Source organism: Onychomys torridus, chromosome 8, assembly GCF_903995425.1.
Source record: "Onychomys torridus chromosome 8, mOncTor1.1, whole genome shotgun sequence".
Lineage (NCBI taxonomy): Eukaryota > Metazoa > Chordata > Mammalia > Rodentia > Cricetidae > Onychomys > Onychomys torridus.
The window spans coordinates 109,545,320-109,572,034 of record NC_050450.1 but is presented as its reverse complement, the minus strand read 5'-3'; the positions used below and the strand labels follow the sequence as shown (position 1 = coordinate 109,572,034).

The window sequence follows — 26,715 nt, the reverse complement described above, 5'->3', positions numbered from 1 at the left end:
GTTAAACAAAAATAAATAAAATATTTTAAAAAAAGAAATCCTTTAAAAAATAATAATAATGGGGTTGGGGATTTAGCTCAGTGGTAGAGTGCTTGCCTAGCAAGTGCAAGGCCCTAGGTTTGGTCCTCAGCTCCGGCAAAAAAACAAAAACAAACAAACAAACAAAAATTAATAATAACACATAATATAGTCTTCTGAGGCACAGGCAGAAAAGAAGCCCATAGGACAGCAGGCTGGACACGGGTCTGGCAGCCTCTACCCACACCCAGCCTACCTCCCACCATGACCACAAACAAGTGCAACACCAGCTACACAAGGGACAGAAAATTTCATAAGGAATTTTATCTACATGGCTTTATTATTAGGAAAATAAATTGAGATGGCTGCAAGAAAACATTCAGGCACTAGCTTCTGCACAGAGGCTACTGTTTTCTCATCCAAGAAGCCACCATTTCTTCAGACAGTACCTTCCTACCCTACAAACTTGAGCACCACTCTCTAAGTGTGTGTTACAAGAGCAGTTAGCCCACTGGAGTGCCAGTCTAGCAGCCACTGACTTCATGGCCACATGTGCTAATGCTGAGGATTCTTTCCCAACCAGAGGCGGGCAGATTAGTTGCCAGGCCTTCCTATCTGTCCCCTCTTGATGCTGTTGGCACCCTCACCTGCTGCAGATGACCTCTGAGAAAGAAACCTGGGAGGGCACCCAAGGCTGAGGAGAAGCCACAGCGGGTCATCTCCTCTGGGCACTGGAGCTCAGCAAGGTACTCTGGAATCAGCTCCCCTGAAGAGAAAGAAATGTTTAGAAGTGGCCTATATCTAGTGGTACCTCTCAGAAATACAAGTTAAATGTATCAGGTAAGCCAGGACAATGTTCTGATGCAGACATACCTTCAAACTAATATATAAAATATAAGAAAAATTGTATAAGGTGGTTTTAAGGTTTCCTCAAGTGTGTGTGCTATTTTTTTCCAAGACAGGGTTTCTCTGTGAAACAGTCCTGGCTGTCCTGGAACTCACTCTGTAGACCAGGCTGGCCTCAAACTCACAGAGATCCACCTGCCTCTGCTTCCTGATTGCTGGGATTAAAGTTGTGCGCCACCACCGCCCAGCATGGACAAGTGATTTTTATACAGTTTCTAGGAAGTCATGTCCCAGAGAAGCTCCCTGTTCAGAGATATTAAGATGGCTCTTTAGGCAGCTATGCTGTCTGGATGAATCTAAGGATGTGTCCTGAATCCAAGTGGCTCAGGAGGAACCATGTGAAGGCTAATGTGTAACTGAGAACCCCTCTCCCCACAGCCTAGCAGCCTGACATGAGTCGGGTGGGTTCCAAGAACTTAACTCCAGAAAAGAATCAGATAGGGCTGCTTCCTGGGCATCACCCAGCCCCAGCCTGCACTGTGGATCCCTGCGTTAGGCCCAGCATACAGCTCACTCACTCTCAATGGTAAAGCCTGCCTCCCCAGGCTCCTTCATGTAGTATTCACTGCAGAGGGCAGCCAGGGCAGAGACAGCTGCCTCCTAAAACAGAAGAGGACATTAGTGAAAAGAGGGTCTGTCTGAAAAGTGCTCAGCCACAGATGCATGGGGCACTGCAGTCTGGCACAGTGATTATGTTTAAAAACAAATTAAAGTATGTCATTGCCACACTCTGGTTTCTCGAATAAATCTTCTGACTTTCCAATGTGTCTACTTTATCAGCACCTGTCAGATGTATCAACCACTTTAAATTCTCTGCATTAGTAAGCCTAAAGTGAGAACTTTATTTCTTCCATACAATACAATTTTTTTTTTTTTTTTTAGTTTTTTGAGACAAGGTTTCTCTGTAGCTTTGGAGCCTGTCCTGGACTAGCTCTGTAGACCAGGCTGGCCTCGAACTCACAGAGATCCGCCTGCCTCTGCCTCCCGAGTGCTGGGATTACAGGCATGCACCACCACTGCCTGGCCATACAATAGAATTTTTATGTGTCTTCATAAGGCACAGTTAATATAAGACAAAACATTTTTTCCCTTCCCAGAAGAAGCAGGGGATTGATTGGTTGTGTTCTTTTGTGGACAATGGCTCAAGGTAGCCCTGGTAGAACCTGGTTTAGAGAATAGGAGGGTCCACTGGCATCTCAAACAGAAATATATTCAGAACAGAGAAGGTGAGGAACCAATGTTAGCTCCAGTAACCTTGATGGAGGCAGGATGATGAAGTATCACACAATCAGGAGGTGGTGGTGTGGCATCTCCTTGGTTCCACACCTCTACAGTCTGCAATAGATGACTCCAACTCAATTCAAACCTTCCATCCAACCCCTCCCCAAAACCAAGGAGAAAGGAACTGAGAAGGGCAGGGTGAAGATCAGCATGGGGGTTCCCTCAGTCACTACAGAGATTATACATGTACTAATTAAGGAGCAAAGAATATGATCATGGCCAGTGGGACTTGATTATGGATAGTTTAAAGGAGAATTCTGAGACATCAGCCATGAAGCCTCCAAACTTAACCAGAATCCCACAGAAACAAAGCAGACAGAAACACTGGGCAGGCAGGGGCTCATGGAGGCATGAGAATGCTACCACTCCTCATCCGGCACATCAAAGCCTTTCCAAAACATCAACAAGTACAGCTAACTGTCTAAAAAAATGGGTTACATGTCACAGCTCTGCCAATCCAAGGCCACCTGACCCTGAAACATGAACATAAGCCCTAGCTTCTTGTTGTCCCAGTAGAGTCTAGTTTGTGTTTTTCTCATTTTCATGTGAATACTTTCCAAACCTAAGCATACTATTACTATCAAAATAGAGAAAAAGACTGGTAAAGACATAAAGTGTAGTAAGAAAGAACAAAATTTCCAGTTACCAATGGTCATTATAGGCTACCTGTGTAAATCATGTAGGCCCAATGATGGTGTTGTGGATTGTGAGGTTAGCGTATCAGGGCCACTGAGACAGACACTATGGACAGCATTACTGTCACTCTCTGCACAGGAGAAAGAAATCTTGCTTAGCATACCTTGATCTGTTGTCTGGAATGGCTTGAAACAAGGTGAAGACTTCTAAGAGTGTCATTTATCAGCCACTGCCAACCACCTGCCAAAGAAGCAAAGACAATGACTGACCTGCCCAGAGTACTCAGCGGACATTTAAAACCACAAACATCTTCTGCTTAGTCTTAGAGAAGACAGATGGTGACCTCTAGAATGCATCCTGGAGAAACTCTAGAGTGAACAGTCTTCATACTGCACAAAAGTCCAAGGGCCCCAGTTCCAGGAGAAAGCCCACCTCAGGCTGCTAAAAGTCAGCTCCCCCATGCCCTGCTGCTATCACCATTGTGTAGAAAATGCCATTCCCTGTAAACCAAAGACGTGAGCATCATGACAGAGAACTTTTTGTTTTGTTTACAGTTGAAAGCTTCAAGTGATCCTTTCTTTTCTTCTCTTCTCTCCCCCTCCCTCCCCCACCTCTCTCTCAGACAATCTCTCCTGGTCCCTGACAACTTAAACCCAACTTCAACTCAACTATATTCAATAAATGAACTGGAGATATGTTTACTCTGTTCAGCTAAACAAAATTAGTACCTTTAGACTAGGGTAGAGCAGGCTTGAGGAAGACTGCCCCCTGTTTCAGCAATAAGAGCCATTTGGGCAATGAATAAATAGCAGGAGAGGAATGATCACAAATGTTCAGGATTAGGTACAATGGTGACAGGCAGAGCTACAGCTAAGAGTGCCAATGAAGAGTCCCAGAAGAACTTCCCTATCCTTTCTAGGGAAGAAAGTGGCAGGAATTTGCAGCAATTTCAAGACAAGATATATCAATACTGTGACCCTTTCAAATGTAAGTCTTCATCCCAACCCAACAAGTTCATCTCTTATTTTGTAACTTGAATAACAGTACTAAGAAAATGTTATCTGTGTCATTGATAAAAGCACCTACCGATAACGATGTCACCTTTAAAAGGCATTCTGGAAAGTGACAAGTTCTCTATTAAAACGCACACTATGAAAAAAGAAAAAAACATTATTTTCCAAAAGTGCATCACCAGCACCTAACTCTCTCATCCACCTTTCATGCAAGTCCAAGCTATCTCCCCAGAAGGACACCAGGAAGAATATACTCCAGAGCTAGCTTGGACACAGAAGCTTGAAGACCCCTCTTTTAAAAAGAACCCAAGTGAGCCAGGCATGGTGGCACACACCTTTAATTCCAGCACTCAGGGAAGCAGAGGCAGGTGGATCTCTGTGAGTTCAAGGCCAGCCTGGTCTACAGAGTGAGTTCAAGGACAGCCAGAGCTGGAGCTGTTACACAGAGAAACCCTGTCTTGAAACAAAAACAAAACAAAGATCTGTGTAAAGAGATCCACGTGAGGTTAAGAGCACTTTTAAAAACTGGTGGTAGAGCATCTTAACCTAGCTTGGGTCCTAGGAGAATCTAGACTGTCACTTGATAGGACTTAGAATAACTTCTTGAATGTGTCAGTGAGAGTTTCTAGAGAACCTTCCCAGAGTAGAAGATGTGGGCAGCACCACTCCATGGTTTCTCTCCATGACCAAATAAAGTAGAGCATCAGCATCCATCTCTATTTCCTAACTGCATATGCTGTGTAACCAGCTCCTCGACACTCTGCACCTACAACTAGCTGCTCTCACTGCCTCACTTTCCCTTCCATGATGGTCTGTTCCCTTAACCAGTAAGCCAAAATAAGCCTTCCTTATGTTGCTTTTTTCTGATATGTTGTACTAGCAATGCTCCAGGCCCTGAGGTCAGTCTTGTCTCACAAAAGGACAACCACAACAAAACCAACAAAAATGCTTACAAGGAAGCAATACATATGCCCCAAAGAGCAAAGTCTCAAATGGCTGCATAGTCCGAGGGCTTGGATGAACACCTAGAGGCACCCAGGTATAGGACAGGTGAGCACCTGGGGTTCAGAATACAGGGCAGGTAAGCACCAGAGATACAACATGTGTAGGGCAGGAAGAGCATTATGGAAGAGCAATCCAGGGCAGCCCCAGGCTGCAGTTTGTGAGAAACAGAGCAGTAAAGCCCACTACTCTCAAAGATAAGTCCTAGAAGGACTTTGGGCCTAAAGTTCTGGTAAATGCTAATCATTTGTTAGTACTATTGTGTTGATTTGTGACATAATAAAATAATGACTGTACCCATGGGTAGGAACACAACAGGTTGGCATGTGACTTACATAGGGAAGACAACTTAAGATACTGGACCAACAAGACCCAGCTATGCCACTCTTGGGTACATACCCAAAGGATGCTCAATCATACCACAAGGACATTTGCTCAACTATGTTCATAGTAGCTTTATTTGTAATAGCCAGAACCTGGAAACAACCTAGAAGTCCCTCAACCGAGGAATGGATAAAGAAAGTAGTACATTTACACAACGGAGTATTATTCAGCTGTTAAAGACAGGGAAATTTGAAAGCAAATGGATGGAACTAGAGAAAAAAAAAAAAAAAACTGAGTGAGGTAACCCAGACCAAACATGGTATGTACTCACACATAAGTGGATATTAGCTGTAAAATAAAAAATAACTGCTACAACCAGAGAGACTAGGTAACAAGGAGGGTTCATGGGGGGACACCCAGATCTTCCTGGGAAGGGGAAATAGAAGAGACTTTGTGAGTGGACTGAGGGCCAGTGGAGATGGGGATATGAGTGATCAGGTTGAGGGGGCATGGAGGAGGAAAGTGCTAAGGGGGACTGCTGGGAGTGCATTTCAGAGTCAGGTGAAGCCTGGTACAGGGGAATCCCTCAGGACCCCAGCTTAGACTCCTAGCAGTAGTGGATAAGCTGTGATGATATTTTATTTGTGCACCCTAATAAATCTTATCTGAAGATCAGAGAAAAAAGCCAGCCACTATATTAAACATAGAGGTCAGGCAATGGTACCACACGCCTTTAATCCTAGCATTCAGGAGGCAGAGATTCATCCCAATCTCTGTGAGTTCAAGGCCACACTGGGAACAGAGCCAGGCGTGGTGGTATACACCTTTAATCCCAGTGTTAGTTAAGCATAGAAGTCTGGGGGTCTGTACAGACAGACAGGAAGTGATAGAGCTGGGCAGAAAGAGAAAGTGAGATGGCAGGGCACAGAAAGGATATAGGCGTGAGTATATAGGAAATAGCTCTCTCCTTGGTTGAGGATTTCCTAGCCAGTAAGAGCATGGCTGGCTTCTTTCTGCTTCTCTGATCACTCAGTTTTCACCCCAATATCTGGTTTCAGGTTGTTGGTTTGTTTTGTTGTTGTTGTTTTTTAATTAATAAGACTGTTTAGCAATTTGTCTTATAAGTAGCCTGAACTGGCTGTCTCCTGTGACCAGACTGGTGACTAGCCCAACTGTCATCAGAGAGGAATCATCCAGCAACCTCTTCTCACCTAGAATTCCATGACAGAAGGCTTCACAAATGGGGGCAACTGGCATAGCTGCACTAGGACAACAGTTTCAAGATCACAGTGCTGACATCCAACGTTTCCCCCTGTTCATGGTATACCCCATCACCCACCAGCTGAGGAACCCAAATAATACAACAGAGTTAAGCCCATCTTTTTCCATAGCATAGGACCCACAAGAGCCTAAACTAGGACACAGTCCAGAACAGCTACCAGGGAGAGAGGGCCAGAAGGAAAGAGGCCTCTGGAAGCAGGGATAGCCTTTGTAGATGACCCCACCCTGTGCCCAGCAACAACAGAACCAGCCTGCAGCATTTCAGATGCTCTTCCACAGATGTACAAAATGCTATAACATGAATACAAAGTAGTCCATTCATTCTTCTGCCAGATGGACCAAACTACCCATTCTCATACATCTGCAAGAATGAGACTACCCATCAACCCAGGAAATTTACAGGACGCAGAAAAGATATTGGACACACTTCCAAGTAAAACCCATACTGCAAATGCCAAAATAAAAAAACCACAACTTTTACTCCATAAGATAGTCCTAACCTGTTTCTGTCACCAACATGCTTTGTGTACCAGAGAAGAAAGCCCTTGCCCCACATCTCAACACCAGGGTACATTGCACTAAATGAGGACCTGAAAAACAAACTCCTTTGATCCATACATAAATAAGCATCTCCCTGCCACCAGTTTACGGGTATCTGGTTTACCCCCAATGAATAGCATTTGTATAGTTGGCCTGCCCTGAATCCCTTCCCCAAATCACTTATTTTTATTGGCCGTTTTAAAGTGTCTTTCTGCCACATATGAAATACATGTATCAATATTTAATCTATTACTCTTATCTATGTATCTACATTTTGTCAATGAACTTTTTGCATAATATATTCTCCCATATATAGGCAACATGTTTCCTTTCATTTCTGTCTTATGAACTACTATTAATTTTCCTAGGTGTTATAATGACAAAAGCTATAAAACCATCCAGTTAGAAACACTCCCAGTCCCATTATGACAGGGTATGAGACCTGCTTAAGAAATGTGGAGGTGCCAGGGAGCAGATAAAGTATCAACAGCAACTCTAACCTGTGGAGTTAGCTACACAGCAGGGATCATCACTTGTCTTTACCTTTGTGCAGATTTGAAAATTTCCAAATCAAGTAACATTTTAAAGAAATAATGTCTTCAAAACTTCTTGGAAATTTTTTCCAGCTATATTTTTCAAACGCAAGTTTTTAGGGAATCACAAGGTGGTCTTGACTGTGTGAGGCAGGGATACAATTCTGTTTTCTTTCCCATGACTAAAAGTAGTAACACCATCCATCCAGTGAAAGGCCCTTTCACCAAGACTGCAAACACCTTGACATGAATCCAATCCCACATTCTTCTACAACATCTTGCTTCCTAGAAAACATCATTCTCTTATGAATAGAATAGTTTTACAGTATGTTTAAAGTGCTAGGAAATTCAAGTCCTCACTATTTTTAAAAATACTTTTCTTGGAGGTCTGTCCTACATATGAATTTTAAGTATATTTTATCAACTTAGAAAAGGAAATAAAAAAGGATATAAAAAGATGTTCAAAAGGCTGGAAAGATGGCTCAGCTATCACAAATGCTTACTGATCTTCCTAAAGACCTTAATTCAGTTTTTAGCACCCATATTAGGCAGCTTACAACTTCCTATAACTCCAGCTTCAAGGATCCCATGTTTTTTACAGGCCTCTGAGGACACCTGCACTCACATGCACATATCACTGACATACATACACACAAACTAATTTTTTTGCAGTTTTTTTGAGACAGGAGTTCTCTGTGTAATAGCCCCAGCTGTCCTAAAACTTGTTTTGTAGACCAGGCTGGCCTCTAACTCACAAAGATCAGCCTGCCCAGTGTTGTGATTAAAGGTGTATGCCACCATGCCTGGCTAATAATTAAAAAAAAAAATGTTCACCATCACCAGACAACGGTGACAGTAACCAGGCACTGTGGTGGCACACACCTGTAATCCCTGCACTCAGGAGGCAGAAGCAGGAGCATCACTGCAAGTGTAAAACCACAGGGGCTACTTAGTGAGATCCAGGCTAGCCACAGCTATATATGGGAAAACAGTGAAACAGCCAATAATCCTGTAGTCTAGAGAGCATGGTGCCCTGCCTATATCTTGGCCCTAAGAGCATGGTATTATGAAAGAGGACACCACTGGGAGAATCTATACAAAGATACACAAGTTCTGCTACTAATTTTTTAACTTACCAAGAGTCAGTAGGCATTTCAAAGTAAGAAATTTGCTGTTATTATTTTGGTTTGCTGTTTTGTTTTTATATAATAAACTTGATCTAATAGGGATCTAAGAACAGTCACATCCCAGAGTTTACATCCCCATCTTGGCCACAGACTTGGCTGTATGGTTTCAGTTCCAGCATTCCATGTGTCAGCTGACAAAGACCAGTTCCAACTTCAAGAGTTTCCAGCAACATCATCAAACTCAAGAGCCTAGCTGACATATGTAGAGCAAAGTGGAGCTGGTACCTCTCAGCAGAGAGACTTCTCCACACCTGAAGCAAGTGGCTGTTGCAGGATCAGGTCCCTTGCAGCAAGCAAGAGGTGTAAAAGGGACACAGTAGGCCACGAGTCCTGTTCATCTCAGCTATGGGTGCCTGAAACTCAGTACGCTCTTCTGCACTTAGCTGGCAATTTCCAAAGGTACATGCACAAGTATACTGGGTAAACCTGGCCCTTCTGACCTTCCACACCAGGAGCCCACCCATAACTCTCAGACCTATAGGGACAGCCATTTAATGGGAGCTCAGATACAAGAAAAGCCATCTGTGCTGACAGCATCTCAGGAGCAATATCAGTGAGAAGAAGCCCTCCAGATGGTCAGGTTAACTGTTCTGTTAGGAATACCCAGTAAACTGAAACCAGGCTTCAAACACTTCATCTAAATGTATTCTGTGTTTCAACAAGAACCATCAAAGATAAAAGCATAGTAAATCTCTGGTGGCTCATGAGCCTTATCAACCTTACCCGAGAACCTCAGGGACAACGACAGAAAGGCTCATAAAGCTTCATCCTCATTCAGCTTTTCTGCAACAACCTCCTAGTATGAGTTCTAACCTCCTGATACTATAAGATGGCTCTTAATTCACGAGCTTCTGGGATCTATGAGGGATATATGTGCCTAGTATCTATCCCCAAGACCTACATACTTTGGGTCCTCAACATATCCACTCAATACACAAAGCTGCCACTGGCCTCAGTCCTGTCTTCTTTATACTGTGTATTCTCTGCCTTCCTCAAGAAACTTCTTTACAAACTTCTTTACAGGGAGTTCCATGGTCTATCACATCTAACATACAGTTCTTATCTTCCTGAATGATACCTGGATAAGTACCAATGGGGCTCAACTCTGGTTTTGCTTGGATTGGCCCTCCCCTGTGTAGGCAGCCTGGGACATACACTGAACAATTTGTTGGAATACCTCTACATAGGTGCTGTCATCTCTGTTCTGTCTTGGTAGCTAGGTAACAAGCATGACTGCAGAAGGTACTGCTTTCAAACTGATCCCAGGAGCCTTAAGCTCTTCAGCTTGTGACTGGTATCACCTCCCTATCCCAATGAGGGGGTACTCTAAGACCACCTGTGCCGGAAGCTCTGTCCCACCCTTGTCCACCACATGGATAATGCTAGGACTCACAGTAGACCTGCCTATAGAAACATGGCCTCTGAATGTAGACCTTAAGATCCAGCCTCCAGATGACTAGCAGGCTGTGAGGGACAGTATAGAGGCCATCTCCCCAAATGTAGTCAGAGCCCATTGGGGACTGCTGTCCAGACTTGCAGATCATTCAAAGGTGACACTGACAGTTCTGACTGGTCTCAACTTGGGCCACACCAGCACACCACAACCTGTCCCTCCCCCAACACATATACCAGACCAGGGTATCAGCTGCCACTGTGGCCAGGATATCTGGAGATATCCCCCAGATAAGCCAGCAAGAGTTTTCTATTACATTCAACTAATTTGGAATATACATCTGATTATGCTATGAGATCCCTGTGGACATTAACATATGATCTGATTAACCATTCCTTACTCTGTAGTACTTAGTATAAAGAAGAAATCTGCAGCTGACGCGTCCCTAGGCCCACCCACAGCTACCAAAGCTTTGAGGGACTAAGATTTTTAACTCCGGCTTGATCTCAGGATATTCCTCCCCCATACCAGAATGAAGGACAGCAGCTTCTGACCGCAGACCTACCTGCTTGTCTCATAAGCTCTCCTCCCAGACCCCTAAAAATAAAAAAAACAAAACAGACAAGAGTTAAAATCTTTTACACATAAAACATGAAACACCCCACCAAGCAACAGATACAACTTCAGGCACCAGAAACTATGACAGTTTTAATTAGGGCACTTAGTCCCCCAAAGTATGAGCTATGTTTTTGGAAAGAAACAAAAATTTGTGGCAAGATCATCCTCTGGAAGACTCTTATTGTTTGAGCTTTCACAGGAATCTTGGTCATCATTGATAAATCACAGAGAACCAATCTCAAATGCTGCTTAACCACACTTAACAACAATGCCAAGATGACCATCATGGGGCCCAAAGCAGTGGTGCACTGATGTTCATCATTGCCCATCCTGCTTGCCAGAAGCTACCCAACCTGTAATGCTAGCACGCAGGAGCTAGGAAGTGCTCAGATGAGAAGACAGCACTGGCTTGGAAGGCTTTGGCTTCTGGCCCAAACAGTAACAAGATCTGCCTTAAACAATTAGGAAACCAGAGAATATGTGTGCTACACAGCAGATTCTGGAAGCCAATGCAGCATGGAGACTTCTAACACCTCAGGGCACCGCCACACAAGTTCCCACGGACAGATGTGGGTGAAGCACAAGTGGAACCCCTTAAAAAAGGGAGACGCTTAGTGAATGAAGCCACAAAGGCCAGAGCCTGCAGCACAGATAGAGAACAGGAGAGGTCCTATGGCTGACACTGAGCTGTATGTGCCAGGAAGGACTCTAGCCTGGAATAAAACACAAGGAAGAAGGATGCTTTTCAGAATACTCAGGCTGGGAACATTCTCCATCAGCCGAGAAGGAAAGGCCATGGCAGGATCCTCATAGTGGCTGTGCATCAGAAGCAGGTTAACACTGCTCTGGACAACCCAAGGCTTTGATGCAATCTTGAAAGTGTTCAAACAAAACCAGAAAAAGTAAGAGTGTGTGTGTGTGTGTGTGTGTGTGTGTGTTTTCCAAATCCAGAATGTAAATTTAATGGCGAACTACCTCCATTTAATGGAGAATTTAATGGAGAACTACTAGGAAAGCCTGTCCACAACTACAGGAATCAATAACTCAGAAATGTTCAAGATGATAAAGGTCACACATGAGGTCATTAATGCAGCTCTTATATTCCTCATATTGTCTGAAAAGATGGAAGGAAATGTAAGCAAAAGGAGGGGGGGAAATGGAATGTAGCATGAATCTTAAAAGGTCTTATTAATAAAAAACTCAGGAGCCAGATACTGGGGTGAACGCTGAAAGATCAGAGAAAAAGAACAAGCCACAACCTCCTCACCTCACCAGTTACTCAGCTGATTCTGTTTCCTCAAACTGTAAGCCTCTGTGTCCTGAACTGCTGCTAAAAGCCTAAAAGCTTAACAGTCTCTAGTTCCTGGCCTCACACCTTATATACCTTTCGGCTTCCTGCCATTACTTCCTGGGGTGAAAGGTGTGTGTCACCATGCCTGGCTGTTTCCAGTGTAGCTTTGAACTCACAGAGATCTGGATGAATCTCTGCCTCCATAATGCTAGGATTAAAGGTGTGTGTGCCACCATTTTCTAGCCTCTAAGTCTATCTAGTGGATGTTCTGTTCTCTGACCCCCAGATAAGTTTATTAGGGTGCACAATATATCAACCACAATGGAAAAGACACAGAGAACATGCAGAACACTTTAAGAACTTTAATATGTAAAAGAAAAATTATGCCAAACATAGTTAACAGAAGATTAAAAAGAGCAGAAGAAAAATTTTAACCTAGAACAGCAGAAAGCAGGTCTGTGGTCCCAGAAGCTGGGGGAGGCCTATCTAACTCAGGGTGGTAGTTATAGGCTGTGACTCTGAAAAAGTGTGCTAAATCTTACAAAATTAAAATTGATGAGCTTTATTCAAAAAAGTTTAATTAATCTACAGGATAAACAGCAGATTAGGAAACCCCCTACATCTGCTTTCCAACACAGGGATGAGAACAGTGATGAAAACTCATCTTAAGATATAGCCACCAGGCTGGAATCTTTCGTAAGCCTCTCACTGCCAATAACACTGCTACAAAATCAGTCTGACCTAATGTAATTCAGAATGTACTGTAACTGCCAGAAACATGGATATCAGTAGCAACCCAGTCATCATCATCCACAAAGGGTGCCTATGATCCTATTTGGGGACTGAGACGCCACTTCTTTGACACCTGTGGCTTATCACAAGCTCTACAAATAAAATCACATTATTCTCCCAAATCTCTTTACTATTTAAAACAGTCTCTTCTGTAGCTTTAGGAAAACACTGCAAAAATTAAATAGATTAAAAAGATTTTATGTGCATGGGTATTTTGCCTGATGTATATCTGGTGCCTGCAGAAATCAGAAGAGGCATTCAATGCCCCAGAACTGGAGTTACAGATGGTTGTGAGCTGCCATGTGGGTGCTGGGAATCAAATCTTGGTCCTTTGGAAAAGCAGCCAGTACTCTTAACTGCTAAGTCATCTCTCCAGTCCTCCAAATTAAATTGTTTTAATAAGTTTTCTGGAAGTCATATTATCCTACTGCTTAAAAAAAAAAAAAAATCAAGGAATTTTTACTCAGACCTAGGCACAGTTCAGGAACAGGCAGTGAGAAAAACAAGAAAGGAAAATGTCTCAGAGTCCTCACAGAAAGAAGTGGTTAATACAGTGAGACTTCTGTGACAGATAGTTCTGACAGGCCCAGGGGCTCCATAAAAGCTCACCGTGTGTACCTACCACCACTACCTGCTCTTAAAGGTTTGAAAAGCAGTCAATAAGATACAGGAAGGGAGGCTTCCCACTTAAGAGTACAGGACAGTAAGTGCTCAGCACCACACCACAAGAAGAAACACCACATCAAGAAATGAAACAGAGTGGGAGGGAAACAGGGAAATCCAGTGTCTAACAGAACTCAGATCCAGAATATACAGAGCTCTGACTGCTCAACAAGGAAAGACAGATGTGGGTATTTTTAAGAAAGTTGAGTAAGGGCTGTACATGGTGGCATACAGCCTTAATCCAGCCCTCAGAAGGCAGCCCTCTGTGAGTTTGAGGTCAGCCTGATATACATAGAGAGTTCCAGGATGGCCAGGACTATGCAGCCAGACCTCATCTCAAAATGAGGGGTAAAGGAATTGAATGAATGGTCACTCCACAGGAGACAGGCAGTGCTCAGTCAGCACAGGATGCTCAGCATCACTTAGTTACTGGGGACACATAAACCACATTCACAAACAAATTAAAAACAATGAATACCACTACAGTATACCGCTGCAGATCACAAACTTTCAGACGTGGAGCTAGTTAGGACACAGGGTTAAGGGTTGGGTGATCTGCAAAGAAACCTATTAGTTTCTTAAAGATATACACCTGTCAAATGACCCAGCAAAACCATCCCTAATATACTCAAGGAAAGGGACACACACGTACACTAAGATACAAGCTGATGTGCCCAGCAGCTTTATTCCATATGTACCCTGAGTTGAGATGACACCCTAAGGACACACATTGCTTCTCAGCAGTGTAAGTGGACACAAAACAAAACAAAACAGTATGATAGAATCCCAGCATAGGGAAATTGAAGCAGGTGAATTGCCAGTAGAGTAGGGCCAAATGTGGTGGTGCATTCTTATCAGCACTTGAGAGACAGATGGAGCTCTGCAAATGCAAAGCCAATCTAGTCTACACAGTGAGTCCTAGGCCAGCCAGGGCAACATAGTGAGACTCTGTCTGAAAAAAAAAAAACAATAAAAAATAATAAAATGGGGGAAAAAGGTAATTCTCAGGGCTGGTGAAATGGTTCAGCCATAAAAAACACTAGCTACTTTTCCAGAGAATCCAGGTTCAATTCCCAGTGCTCATGCAGCAGCTAACAACCATCTGAAGAAAACCAGACACCTTCCAGCCTCCTTGGGCACTGTATGCATGTTGTCTACAGGCATGTAGTCAGGCAGAACATCAATACACATAAAATAAATTTTTTTTGAAAAGACCACAGTGGGGCATAGTACGACCCTGTCTAAAATAAAACAAAACAGAAAAATATTGTACACTAAAACATGGATGAATCTCAAAAACACAATAGGAGAAAGAACCAGACCTAAAGGCTTTCCATATTATCCTACCTGCACAGAATCTAAAGGAGGAAGACTGTAGAAACAGAGAGCGCTCAAGGCCCAAGAGCCAACAGCCACGAAAAGCAGATAGGCATTTGGGCAGGATACAACTGTCTTCAACCACAAAACTGCCAAGGACACGGTGAAACAGGGGTGCTATGACCTGTGACTTTAGCTTCCAAAAAGCCTAAAGACACCAAACAGTTGTGGGCTTCATGTCCTTTAACACTGGGCTGAGTGACAGCTGCATGTCTTCAAAGTGAACACATAACAGTAAGGACAGGTGAAGGTGAGGGATAGCAAAATGGCTCAGCAAGTATAGGCACCTTTCACCAGGCCTGACAACCTGAGGAACCCACAAGATAGAAGGAAAGAACTCCTACAATTGTTCTCTGACCTCCACTAGTGCACATGGCGTGTGTTTTACACATACACACGTAAATGTAATTTAGTGTTTCAATGAACCAGCTATTTCAGACAACACACATTTCCATTACACACATAAGAAGTCTGTAGGCTTACCTATAGAGATGACGATCACAAAGCTAAAATTAAAGAATGAAAAGTCAGTTATTTTAAGTTATTTAGGTTAAATAATTTGTTATACATATGACATTGACTACTATCAACATAAGAAGGATGGTAGAATGACAAAGCTGGGCTTTAGGTTACCAGACAGCTAGTCGGGAAGGTCAGAGGACAAAGGCCCACCTCATTGTACCTATCCTGAGTGAGGTTCTTCAAGTGAGTTATCTCTAAAGGGAAACTGAGGCACACAGACATAAAGAGGGTGGCCCCTTTCACCCTGGCCCACTGATTGCCATTTAGGCAGAAAACTAATCCTGCCAATTAATTAAAACAAATATGGCTCTGGTGTTTTCTGTCTCCAGAAACACTCAGAAGTAATTTAGTTCACTTTTGTGAGTACATCCAACATTTTCGGGACAGTCACACAACCACTGCCAGTTCTACCAAACTCTTTAGACATATCTTCAATTTCCACAAAAACTAAAAACAGCAGCCCTGTCATTAACCACACTCCTCAGAAACAGGAAGTCCTGGTTCAGAGGACACAGAGGCTCCATTCTCTCAGCCTCTGCATGGAGCTGCCACCCTCCTCATCCTTACTTCCAATACGGGCAAGAATGCCAGGCTGCACTTTACAACAAGAAGTGTAAAAACTAACCAAAGGCCTCATCACAGCCACTATGATCTAAGATAAACCATTATTATAAAAAGAGGAAAATTGTAAGGAAAAAATATTTACAACAAGAAATAATAAAGCCATTTAATTCCTTAGGAATGTGGAGGAATTTTAATTCCTTGAAAATATCCTGGGTTCATACTTTTTCTCTTTTATGTCATAGAAGATTTTGAGAATCCCCAAATCCCAGAAAAATACACATGCTTCCTTCCCATTCCCCAAAATGTACAAAATTCAGTATTAAATTTCAGAAGAGTGGAGATTAGGGCCACAGGGGCAAAGGCAGAAATAAAAGGCCTTTTTTTTTAAATGGGTACCTTACCCTCTAGAAGGACATCCAACTCCTCAGCTGGGAATTCCTTCCTGTTAAGGCCCACAGTGAGACACCAATACAGCCCTGAAACCCACTGACTGTGATAACCACCCAACAAGATGGCTTCTGGCCCCAGAGAACAAGTCTAGCCCAATTATCAATTCCAGATAAACCCCAACAAAAGTAATGTTGGTGGAGAGAACCCATAGAACCATCATGTCCTGGTCAACTAGGTGAGCAGATCCTGTCCAAGCAGAAGGGGTTCAGATGGGCCACACAAACCTGCTGGTGGACCTCCTTCAGGCTTTGCACTGCCTTCTCATCCAGGTAGTCTGTGACAGGCCTGAAGAAGGCAAAACAGCACGAGTTCAACAAGGACTAAGCCAGAGCTCAGGTTCACAGGAAAGAACACAGACTCAGAAAAAACAGCTTCTTGTTCATGCTCCCACAACCCCTGAAGATCCCTCACTTCTGCCTTAATCAAGGCTGTGTTGGGGGCTGAAGAGATGGCTCAAAGGCACTTGCTGCTAAGCCTGACAACCTGAGTTCAAACCCTGGAACCCACAAGGCAGAAAGAAAGAACTGACTCCCCTCAAGTTGTCCTCTGACTTCCACACGTGAATCATGGCAAACTCATGCCCACACATATTTCTGTTTCTCCCTCTCTCAAATAAATAACTGTAATTTTAATATTTCATTTCATGTATGAGTGTTTTTTGCCAGCATGTATATGTGTACCATATGCATGACTGATGCCCATGGAGTCCAGAAGAAGCTATCTGGAGTCCCTAGAACTGGAGTTAAAAAGGGTTGAGTTACAAAGGGTTATGAGCTTCATTCAGGTGCTAGGAACTGAACCTGGGTCTTCTGAAAGTGTTCTTTACTACTGAGCCATTGTCTTCAGCCACTAAATTTAATTTAAAATAGAAAAAATAAATAATAAGAGAACAATCAGGGAAGGTAAGATACCCACTGTCAATCTCTGGCCTCCATACAAGCACACATGGACAAGTACATCTGTACAAACGTACACACACACACAATCTGTGTTGGTTTCAGTATGTGGGCATCTGGGTGCTACCTTTGTGCTCTGACCTATAGCCAATCTGCTGAAGACATAGTACCCTTACTGAATATCAGGCCCCTGCTGACACTGTGGAAGTGGTAAGTCCCCTACAGGGTTACATGGGTTCCCACAGGAGCCTTCTGCTGTCCTCAGAAAGCCTTCTGCTACAGTCAACCTACACTTAAAGATCTCAACAGGGAGTTCTACTTTGCCTGACTCACACAGTAACTCACTAAGCACATGCTATAATGTAAATTACAATTCACACTAGATATCTGCTTTCTCCTGAGATATGGCATGTGCCAGTCAGAGCTACACAGTGTCAATTACTTAGGGAGCTATAATCTCTTGTGTTTTAGGCATAACTATGCACAGCCACAACACCCTGGGGATCTGATATTTATTACTTGCTAAGCAGAGCTATGAGGTAACTAACTCCAGCTCCCTAGAGATCTAGTTGTCTGCTAGGTACAAACTAGGCAGCGCCACACAGAGCCCCAATGTCCTGGAGGTCTGAAATCTCTTATAGGTTGAGTAGAACCATGTAGAGCCTAACACCCTGGGCCACGTATAAACCCAACAGCTTGGGAATGGATCTCAAATGTACCATAATATCATAATGCACTGCTGAGAAATGTCATGGCCCAAGTGCCTTTTACCATAACCAAAGAGAACAAGGTGTCCTATCCACCCATATAGTCTGTGAGCTGGGTTCTGGGTCCAAGGGACAACCAAGCCTCCTTGGGGCGGATAGGTAGGAATGAGGTTCATGTACCCATCTGCTGTTACCTTAACCTAAAGGAGTCACCTAACACAACAGGAAATGACTTAAGTACAAATTTCAAGCTTAAACCAAAAGGCAGGTCATAGATGGCACTGTGTCTATAAGATCTTACTTTTGAGGAGTCAACTGTACAGTGATGTAAGGAAATTACACAGCTCTTGGAATGTACCATTGTGCATGGTCCTGACTTCTTGCTTTGTAGTTATACTATAGATGCAGATGGGGGGGGGGGGGGAGTAGCTTCCAAACTTACCTTTTTGCTTTTTTTTTCCTTTTTTGATTTTTTCCAGACAGAGTTTCTATATGTATCTCTGGCTGTCCTGGAACTTGCTCTGCAGACCAAGCTGAGCTCAAACTCAGAGATCTGCCTGCCTCTGCCTCCCAAGTGCTGGGATTAAAGGAGTATACCACCATAACACAGCCCTATCTTACACTTTCAAGTAGTTTAAATTATTAAAGTAACAAATGGGGACTGAAGAGATGACTCATCAAGAAAATACCTTGTCACACAAGTCAAATACCCCAAGTTCAGATCCTCAGAACCCAGGTAAAAGCCAGGCACAGTGGTGCATTTGTATGTACTCCCAGGAAGACGGGAAACATCTGAAGCTCACAGAGCAGCTAGCTTGGTGGGCAGCAAGACTGACACTGTCTTAAACAAGGTGGAGCATGAGGAAAATGCCCAAGGTTTCTTCTGACCTACACGTAGTCTGTGGCACACAAGTGCACACATGCACACAGCATGCACACACAGACACACATTCACACACAGAGTGACAAATGAACTGCTCAGTACCACCTCTAAACAGGTGTCATTGCTCTTGTTGTCTGAATCCCTGGACAACCAAATGCCAACCAGCAGTCCTTCTCTGAAAAGAGGAGAGTAGTCCTAACCACTGACCACCTCAACATAAAATGGAACCCTAAAAACACATGATCAACAATCAGAGCAGACAAGCCATTCTCAAACCCAAAATCACTACTGTTACCTGGCTTCCCAGATGGCATCTCCTACCTGTTACTCTGTGAAGCCAGCTTGTACAGGGCATAGGTGACCTCTGCGCAGGAGAGGATGGCGCCATGTCTAGTGTGTAGATCTGGGCTCAGTGTCATCGACAATAGTGTTGGGAATACTGCAGTAGTCAAGTTGAAGGACACACATGGACAACTCATTACTTAGAAGTATTTCCTCTGGTGTTGGTCAGGGTCACCACCACTGTTTCTGGTGGGCAGAGCTCCCTCCTGAGCAACCAGGGCAATGTGCTAGGACACAGCATATAAATCAGTACATGCATACAGGCCCCCATATACCCAGTGAAGGACAGCTGAAAAAAAGTCATATCTGCAAGTTTTCCCATCTGCACCCTCTACCTAAAGAGAACAAGTAGATCAAAGGCCACGCAACCATAAAAGGTAACAGGCACTTGCACTCTTTATTCTTTCCTAATGAGAGCAAAAAACCTCATCCTCTGGTGTTTAGGGAAGAGAAAGCAAACAGCTCCAAATTCTAAGTACATACCAATCTAGAGGCACTGATGACTCAAATGAGTCCCTGGAGTCCCCATCATTTTTAACCTATACAATGCAACCCATAGTTTCCTTGTTTTGTGGATGGCACCTGTACCTAATGCCACCCAAAGCTGCCCCTGGACAAACACACTGTATTTGTCTTCATACTCTATCCTGACTTAGCCTACAACCTACTCTTCACAACAGACATAGGACACCATCTTCATCTACTATGAGAACAGAACATCTTTCTGCTGTGTACGTGCACACATATGCACACAAGTGCACTTGTATGAGTGCTGCAGGAAGTGGTATGCACACCTACCATGAGCAGCTATGTACTCAGGTACTTGTGGGGTCAGGTTGTGCAGTGCCTTTGCAGACAGTTCTCGGATGGCCCTGAGAAGTAACAGGAGCTGTTAGTAGAGTGGTTTGCATAGTCACACTCATATCGACATTATTCACAATAACCTTGAGATGGAGATACCCAGGGATCTATCAATAGGTGAATAAATAAGCAAAATACGGTAGATACAGACAATGGAATATTACTCAACTAAAAAAGAGAAGAATTCTGACACTTGCTATAAGAAAATGACAATTTGTGGTCAGCAGGTCAAAAACTGTCCAAGGCTTCTTTTGTAAGGCTTTAAGTTAAGGATCATTTTTACATTTTTAAGGGTCATATAAAGAAAAAAAATTATATATATATATATATGTATATATATATATATATATATATATATATATATATATATATGTATATGAGACAGAGACCTAAGGTATTATCTATCTATCCCTTTAAAGAAAAAGCTGATTAATAGCCCATGCACACAGATTCAATATCATGTTACACTTTAAGAAATCTATGAAACAAAGAAACATTTCATAATGATAAGTATATCAGGAAGATGAAAAATTAGAGGTATACATGCATCTAAAATGAAAGCCCCACTCAAAACACAGGAAAGAACTGACAGAATCAGAAAATCAATCAAAGATTTCAAAAGTTCAAAAACTTAGTCTAACTCATGGACTGCATATTTACAATGTGGACTTAAATATCTTGTTGTCTGGTAAACTAATATGAAAGGCAATTTAATTAACCTCTGGCTGGGCAAGTCTAGGTGCTCTTCTCCCAATAAGAGATTTAATATCCCATCTGCCTGCGTACCTGGCACATAAGCTCCTGAAGGAAAAGAGGGAGTTCCTGTTAGGTGGTCACAGCTAGCCCAAGTGAACAACATGGAGGCTTGAGCCAGAGGCTCCTCACTCCAGAGTCCAATGCAGGCTACATATAGCTACATTAGCACAGCAGCAGCCAACAAATACTTGAAAGGCTTTGGTCCCCGGTGTCAGAATGGGTCTTTCAACCACAAAGACCCACTCTGACACTAGGATTTGGAAGGGGCACCAGGATTATACTACTAATTCCCCCAGCATTTGTCCTGTGTTGGCTAACCAGGCCTACCTAGAAATGGTAGCAAAACACTGACAGTGCTTACATCTAAGTTATACACTTGCCTTTCTTCTCTGAAGACACATTTAACTACTTATGAAATACCAAGATGGCCCCAAAGCTGCCACTGTAATTAGGAAAACTACCACTGAAGTCTGCTTGGCTTGGGTGTCAATATATAAGATACCTAGGCAGAGCAGAATCAGTATGGAGGCAAGGTCAAATGACCAGGAAGACCAGGCTATTCCAGCTGTCTGGACTGCCCTGTCCTCAGGCTATAGATTCCCTATTACATATGACAAGGGTATTCAGGAATAATTACATCTCAGAATTGCCTGACCAACGGCTCCAGAAATGAAACTAGACAGATATACCATTAACAAGCATACCACACAGAGAGACTGGAATTTTCATGACTTCTCAGAAATAATTATTTTAAAATAGTTTATCTACACTCATGAGCTTATATAAGTTCAATTAAACTTCTCCTGTTGTGGGGAAAAAAAGGAATTTTCAGAGAGTCACAAAAACACAAAACCTACCCATCCCAATGGTTAATTTTCATGGAGACCAAGTGGTCAATCATTGGCTTGGTGTATTCCTGGAATCCCGCAATAAACACACTGAAAGACATAATATTAAGAGCTAGAGAAAGGGGCAAATATGAGCAGTACAATGACACGTATGTATAAAACTCTCTTAAGCCATTATTTTATGCATTGCTTAAAGATTAAAAATAACATGGAGAAGCCAGAACTTACATATACTGCCCTTGAGAATGGAAACTAAAACAATTACATTCAAAAATAGTTTGGTCATTCCTTCAAAAGTAAAAGCTGCCTACCAGATGACCCAAATATTCCATGCATCTGCAGCTACTCAAGACAGGAGAGCATTCATCCAGAAACCATCCACACAGCTCAGTAGCATACCCAGGACTGTGATTGGGAGCAGCAACCCATGCACATGCAACTGATGGAGAAGTAGACTGCTTATTAATCCTTGCCACAGGCACGCAACAGGACAAAGGAATGGGCTTTTTGTTTGAAGCCTAGATCTTACTATGTACCCCTGACTGGCACAGAACTTGCTTTGTAGCCCAGGCTGGTTTCAAAATCACAAAGATCAGCCGGCTTCCCAAGCACTAGGATTGAAGGCATGCATCATCAAACTTGACCTTTTGTTGCTGTTGTTTTAAAGATTTATTTTTATTCTATTTGATTTGGCTTTTTGAACTTTTTTTAGAATTACATACATAAGTACTGTATTTTTTCATTCCCACCCTCTCCCCCAACTCCTTCTGTCCACCCTCTGATTTCCTTACAATTTCATGACCTCTTCAACTATTAGTGGGTGGGTATAAATAAATATAACCTGCTAAGTCCAGTTAGTGTTGCTGGCTTCATTAGTGTGTGTTCATTTAATGTGCTTAAGGCTGACCACTTGGGGTTGGATAACCTAGGGGGGCTTGTCCCTGGAAAGGACTGATTCTTCCTGTCAGCGGCCATCAATTGCCCCATAGCATTTCAACTAGAGATGCAGCTTTGTGAGATTTCCCCATCTACATTGGAATGTGAACTGGTGTTGTCATGGTGCAGGTCTTGTTTAGACAACCATATTGTTAAGCTTTCAGAAGTACAGTTCTCTGTCATATACAGAAGACATTCTCTCATAGAAGATGTTCTTGTCCTCTGGCTCTTACAATCCTTCCACCTCCTCTTCCATGATGTTTCCTGAGCCTTAGGTGTATGAGTTGTGTTGCAGATAAATCTACTGAGGATGGGTACAAATGGTCAGTTATTCTCTGCATTTTTACCAGTTGTGGATTTCTGTGATGGACTCTCTGCTGCAAAAAGAAGTTTTTGATTCGGGATGAGAGCTACATTTATCTGTGGATATAAGGACAGGTATTTATAAAGCAGTTGGAAATTATACTGGTTCAGAAAAATAGCAGCTGTAGGTTCTCCTTTAGGAGTCATGACCTCACCAGCCATGGGTAGGATGGTGAGGTTTACAGTATCAGATGTGTATATAGTACCTCCTTTTGAATAGGCCTTAAGTCCAATTATATTACTGTTCATTACCCCCAAGAAATAAGTGCCATTACTGTACTCCTGAGTATATTCTTCTGTGCTGATCACTGTTGTGGTGAAAAGTACACAGACTTTTCAGCTGAACAGAACTATTTATTGCTTTTCTGCCTTGGCAGCTTGCATAGCACTTTCAGATACTATCAGAGCTAGTCCTCGGGGAGGATTATTTCAGGTGAGTTCCAGCTCAATTCTTCCAAGTCCCTTCTCTTAAATGTGTTGTAGCTTCAGCAATAGGGTCTTACCTTCAAGTTCTGGAAGGCAACCAAAGGCAGCAGCAAAAGCCTATTTAATTTTGGGAGTTGATTGTAACTTTCCTGACCAATGACTCAAACGGAGGTTTCTCATTCCTGGCACTGGGATCTTTGTTAACTAATAAGGTGATGAGAACTGTTCCCCATAGTCTCAGGCATTTGAACAATTGGTTCCCAGGTGGCAGTGCTGTTTTGGAAGGTTTAGGGTAGTATAGCCTTACTGGAGGAAGTATGTCACTGGGGGTAGGCTCTAAGAGTAAAAGGCTTCACCTACTTGCAGTTCACTCTGCTTCTTATTCATGGCTGAGATGTGAATGCCACCACCATACCTGCTGCTTGCTGCCATGACGGAGTCTTATCCCTCGGGAACCATAAGCCCAAATTAATCTCTTTCTTCTGTAAGTTGTCTTGGGTACGGTGTTGTTATCACAGCAACAGAAAAGTAACTGATATAGTCTATGGTTCTTGGGGGCAGCATTACCACCAAGTACTATAACTTCATTTCAATTATGTGTATATATGCACATACACTTCTATATTATATGTATTTTTAAGTAAACATAAAATGTTTTCCTTTGGATTTTTCAATCATCCTTTGTGTTATTTATCCCTTCTCTCGGTACATTGTCCTCTCCAGCTCTTACTGGGAAAGTCCTCCCCACATTTTCCCTATTTTCCCCTGTGACCTAATACACCCCTCTCTATGGAGCCTTCTATATTCCTCCTGACCACAGTCCCTCTTTACTTTTCTGGTTTCCCAGGTCATATACTCACATCAAAGGACTAGGAATGAGAATCCACAAATGTGTGAGAACTTACAACACTCGTCTTTCTGGGACTAGGTTACCTCACTTGGTACAATATTTTCTGGTTCTATCCATTTACCTACAAATTTCATGGTTTCATTTTTCTTTACAGCTAAACAGAATTCCAATGTGTACACGTACCACATTTCCATTGTCCATCAGCTATTGTGTTTCCATTTCCTAGCTATTGTGAACAGGTGGCAATGAACAACTACCTCTGTAGGATGGGAGTAGAAGCCTTTAGGTATACACCAAAGAGTGGTATAGCTGGGTCATATGGTAGATCTTCTTTTGTTCTTGAGAATGCTCCACACATATTTTCAGAGTGGCTGCACCAGTTTGCAATCTCATGAACAGTAAATGAGAATTCCCCTTCCCCCTCATCCTTGTCAGCATTTGTTGTCAACTGTTTCCTTGATCTTAGCCATTGTCACTGGGGTTAGATGAACTGTCAAAGTAGTTTAAATTTATATTTCCATAACTGCTAAAGAGAGTGAGCACTTACTACATATATACTGGTGTGGTGATATTTTATTTGTACTGAAATGTGATTTTATTTATATATTAATAAAGTTGCCTTGGGGTCAGAGCAAGCCATAGCAGAAGCTGGGCGGTGGTGGTGCACGCCTTTAATCCCAGCACTTGGGAGGCAGAGCTAGGCGGATCTCTGTGTATTCAAGGATACAGCCAGCATGGAGACACATGCCTTTAATCTCAATACCAACCACAGGAGACCTCGAGGTCTGTACAGACAGGCAGATAAGGAGGTCATGTGGCTGGGTTTACAACCAATGAGAAGGCAGAACAGAAAGTCTATATAAAAGACAGGACACAGGAAGTAGGTGTCTTGTGGAGAGGAAAGACAGAGCAGCAGTGAAGGGTAAGGTTTTCACCTCTCAGCTATTGCTCTGACCTCTTGGCTTTTAACTCTGCAATTGGCTGTGTTTCTTATTTAACAAGACAGTTACATCTGCATACTGGTTTTTCGAGATCGGGTTTCTCTGTGTAGCTTTGGAGCCTGTCCTGGAACTTGCTCTGTAGACCAGGCTGTTCTCAAACTCACATAGATCCACCTACCTCTACCTCCCAAGTGCTGGGATTAAAGGCTTGAGCCACCACTGTCCAGCTATATTTCTATTAAGGTATCTCTTAGTCATTTTATTTCTTTTTTTAAGAATTCTGTTCAGATCCATGACCCATTTTTCTAAATTGGGTTTTGTTTTTTGGCTTTTTTGGGTTTGTTGTTGTTGTTGTTGTTGTTGTTTGACTTGTGGTTTGAAAGAAATTGGTCCCAATAGGGAGTGGCACTATTAGGAGGTGTGGCTTTGTTGGAGGATGTGTGTCACTATGGGGGTGGGCTTTGAGGTCTCCTATGCTTAAGCTACAGCTAGTGACAAAGTTCACTTCCTGTTGCCTTCTGCTCAAGATGCAGAACTCTCGGCTCCTTCTCCAGCACCATGTCTGCCTACACTCTGTCATGTCCTGTCATGATGATAATGGACTAAACCTCTGAAACCGTTAAGTGGCTCCATTAAAGTTTTTCTTTGTAAGAGTTGCCATGGTCATGGTGTCTCTTCATAGCAATAGAAACCCCTAACTAAGACAGAAGTTGGTACCAGGGACTGGGGTATTGCTGTTATAGGCCTGACCATGCTTTTGTTTGGAGGAATTTGGACTTTGGGAGTTTGGGTTAGGAAAGCAGTAGAATGCTTTAAGCACTGCTTAATAGGCCATACTAGTAGGAGCATAGAAGATTTGAACTGTGAGGATAAGAAGAATTTTAGTATTTGCCTAGAGATCATTCTTATGATATTTTGGTGAAGAATGTAGCTGTTTTTGCTCTTGTCCAAAGAGTCTAAGGATAAAGTGAAGAGATTTGGATTAATTTCATTGGCAGAGGAAATCTCAAAACAGCCTAGTATAGACTCTGTCAGATGGTAACTCTAATGAAGATACATGTGAAAAGGGGCAAGCTGAGCAAGGGGGAAAAACACACAAAATGTATAATTTGAAGAGAAAAGGAGCACCAGGAAGTAGAATTGAGCCAAGTCCTGTGTTCAAGGAGAGAAACAGATTAAGAAATGGAATACAGAAAGTGGCAATCTCAGGGCAAGAACGCAACCAGCTATATTTCCAACTTGTAAAAAGGAATTAAAGAAAAGCTGCCGGGTGTGGTGGCACATGCCTTTAATCCCAGCACTCGGGAGGCAGAGTCAGGCGGATTTCTCTGAGTTCAAGGCCAGCCTGGTCTACAGAGTGAATTCCAGGATGCTTATAGCCAGTTGTGGTGGTGCACGCCTTTAATCCCAGCACTCAGGAGGCAGAAGCAGGAGGATCTTTGAGGAGATTTGATAACTGCCGGGTCTACAGGGCAAGTTCCAGGACAGCCAGGACTACACAGAGAAATCCTGCCT

At 42.8% G+C, this 26,715-nt stretch overlaps 1 protein-coding gene across 1 annotated transcript in view; it reads right to left on the bottom strand.

The window, feature by feature from the left end:
* Tbcd (tubulin folding cofactor D) overlaps positions 1 to 26,715 on the bottom strand; it is a 167,549-nt gene that overhangs the window by 24,468 nt on the left and 116,366 nt on the right. The window contains exons 18-27 of the mRNA XM_036198362.1: positions 21,694 to 21,774; positions 20,018 to 20,091; positions 19,199 to 19,316; positions 16,616 to 16,676; positions 15,339 to 15,361; positions 10,680 to 10,711; positions 3,928 to 3,990; positions 3,005 to 3,081; positions 1,443 to 1,524; positions 666 to 784 (exon numbers count right to left, since the gene is read on the bottom strand). Coding sequence (XP_036054255.1) covers positions 666 to 784; positions 1,443 to 1,524; positions 3,005 to 3,081; positions 3,928 to 3,990; positions 10,680 to 10,711; positions 15,339 to 15,361; positions 16,616 to 16,676; positions 19,199 to 19,316; positions 20,018 to 20,091; positions 21,694 to 21,774 — 730 coding nt within the window. The remainder of the gene's footprint in view (positions 1 to 665; positions 785 to 1,442; positions 1,525 to 3,004; positions 3,082 to 3,927; positions 3,991 to 10,679; positions 10,712 to 15,338; positions 15,362 to 16,615; positions 16,677 to 19,198; positions 19,317 to 20,017; positions 20,092 to 21,693; positions 21,775 to 26,715) is intronic.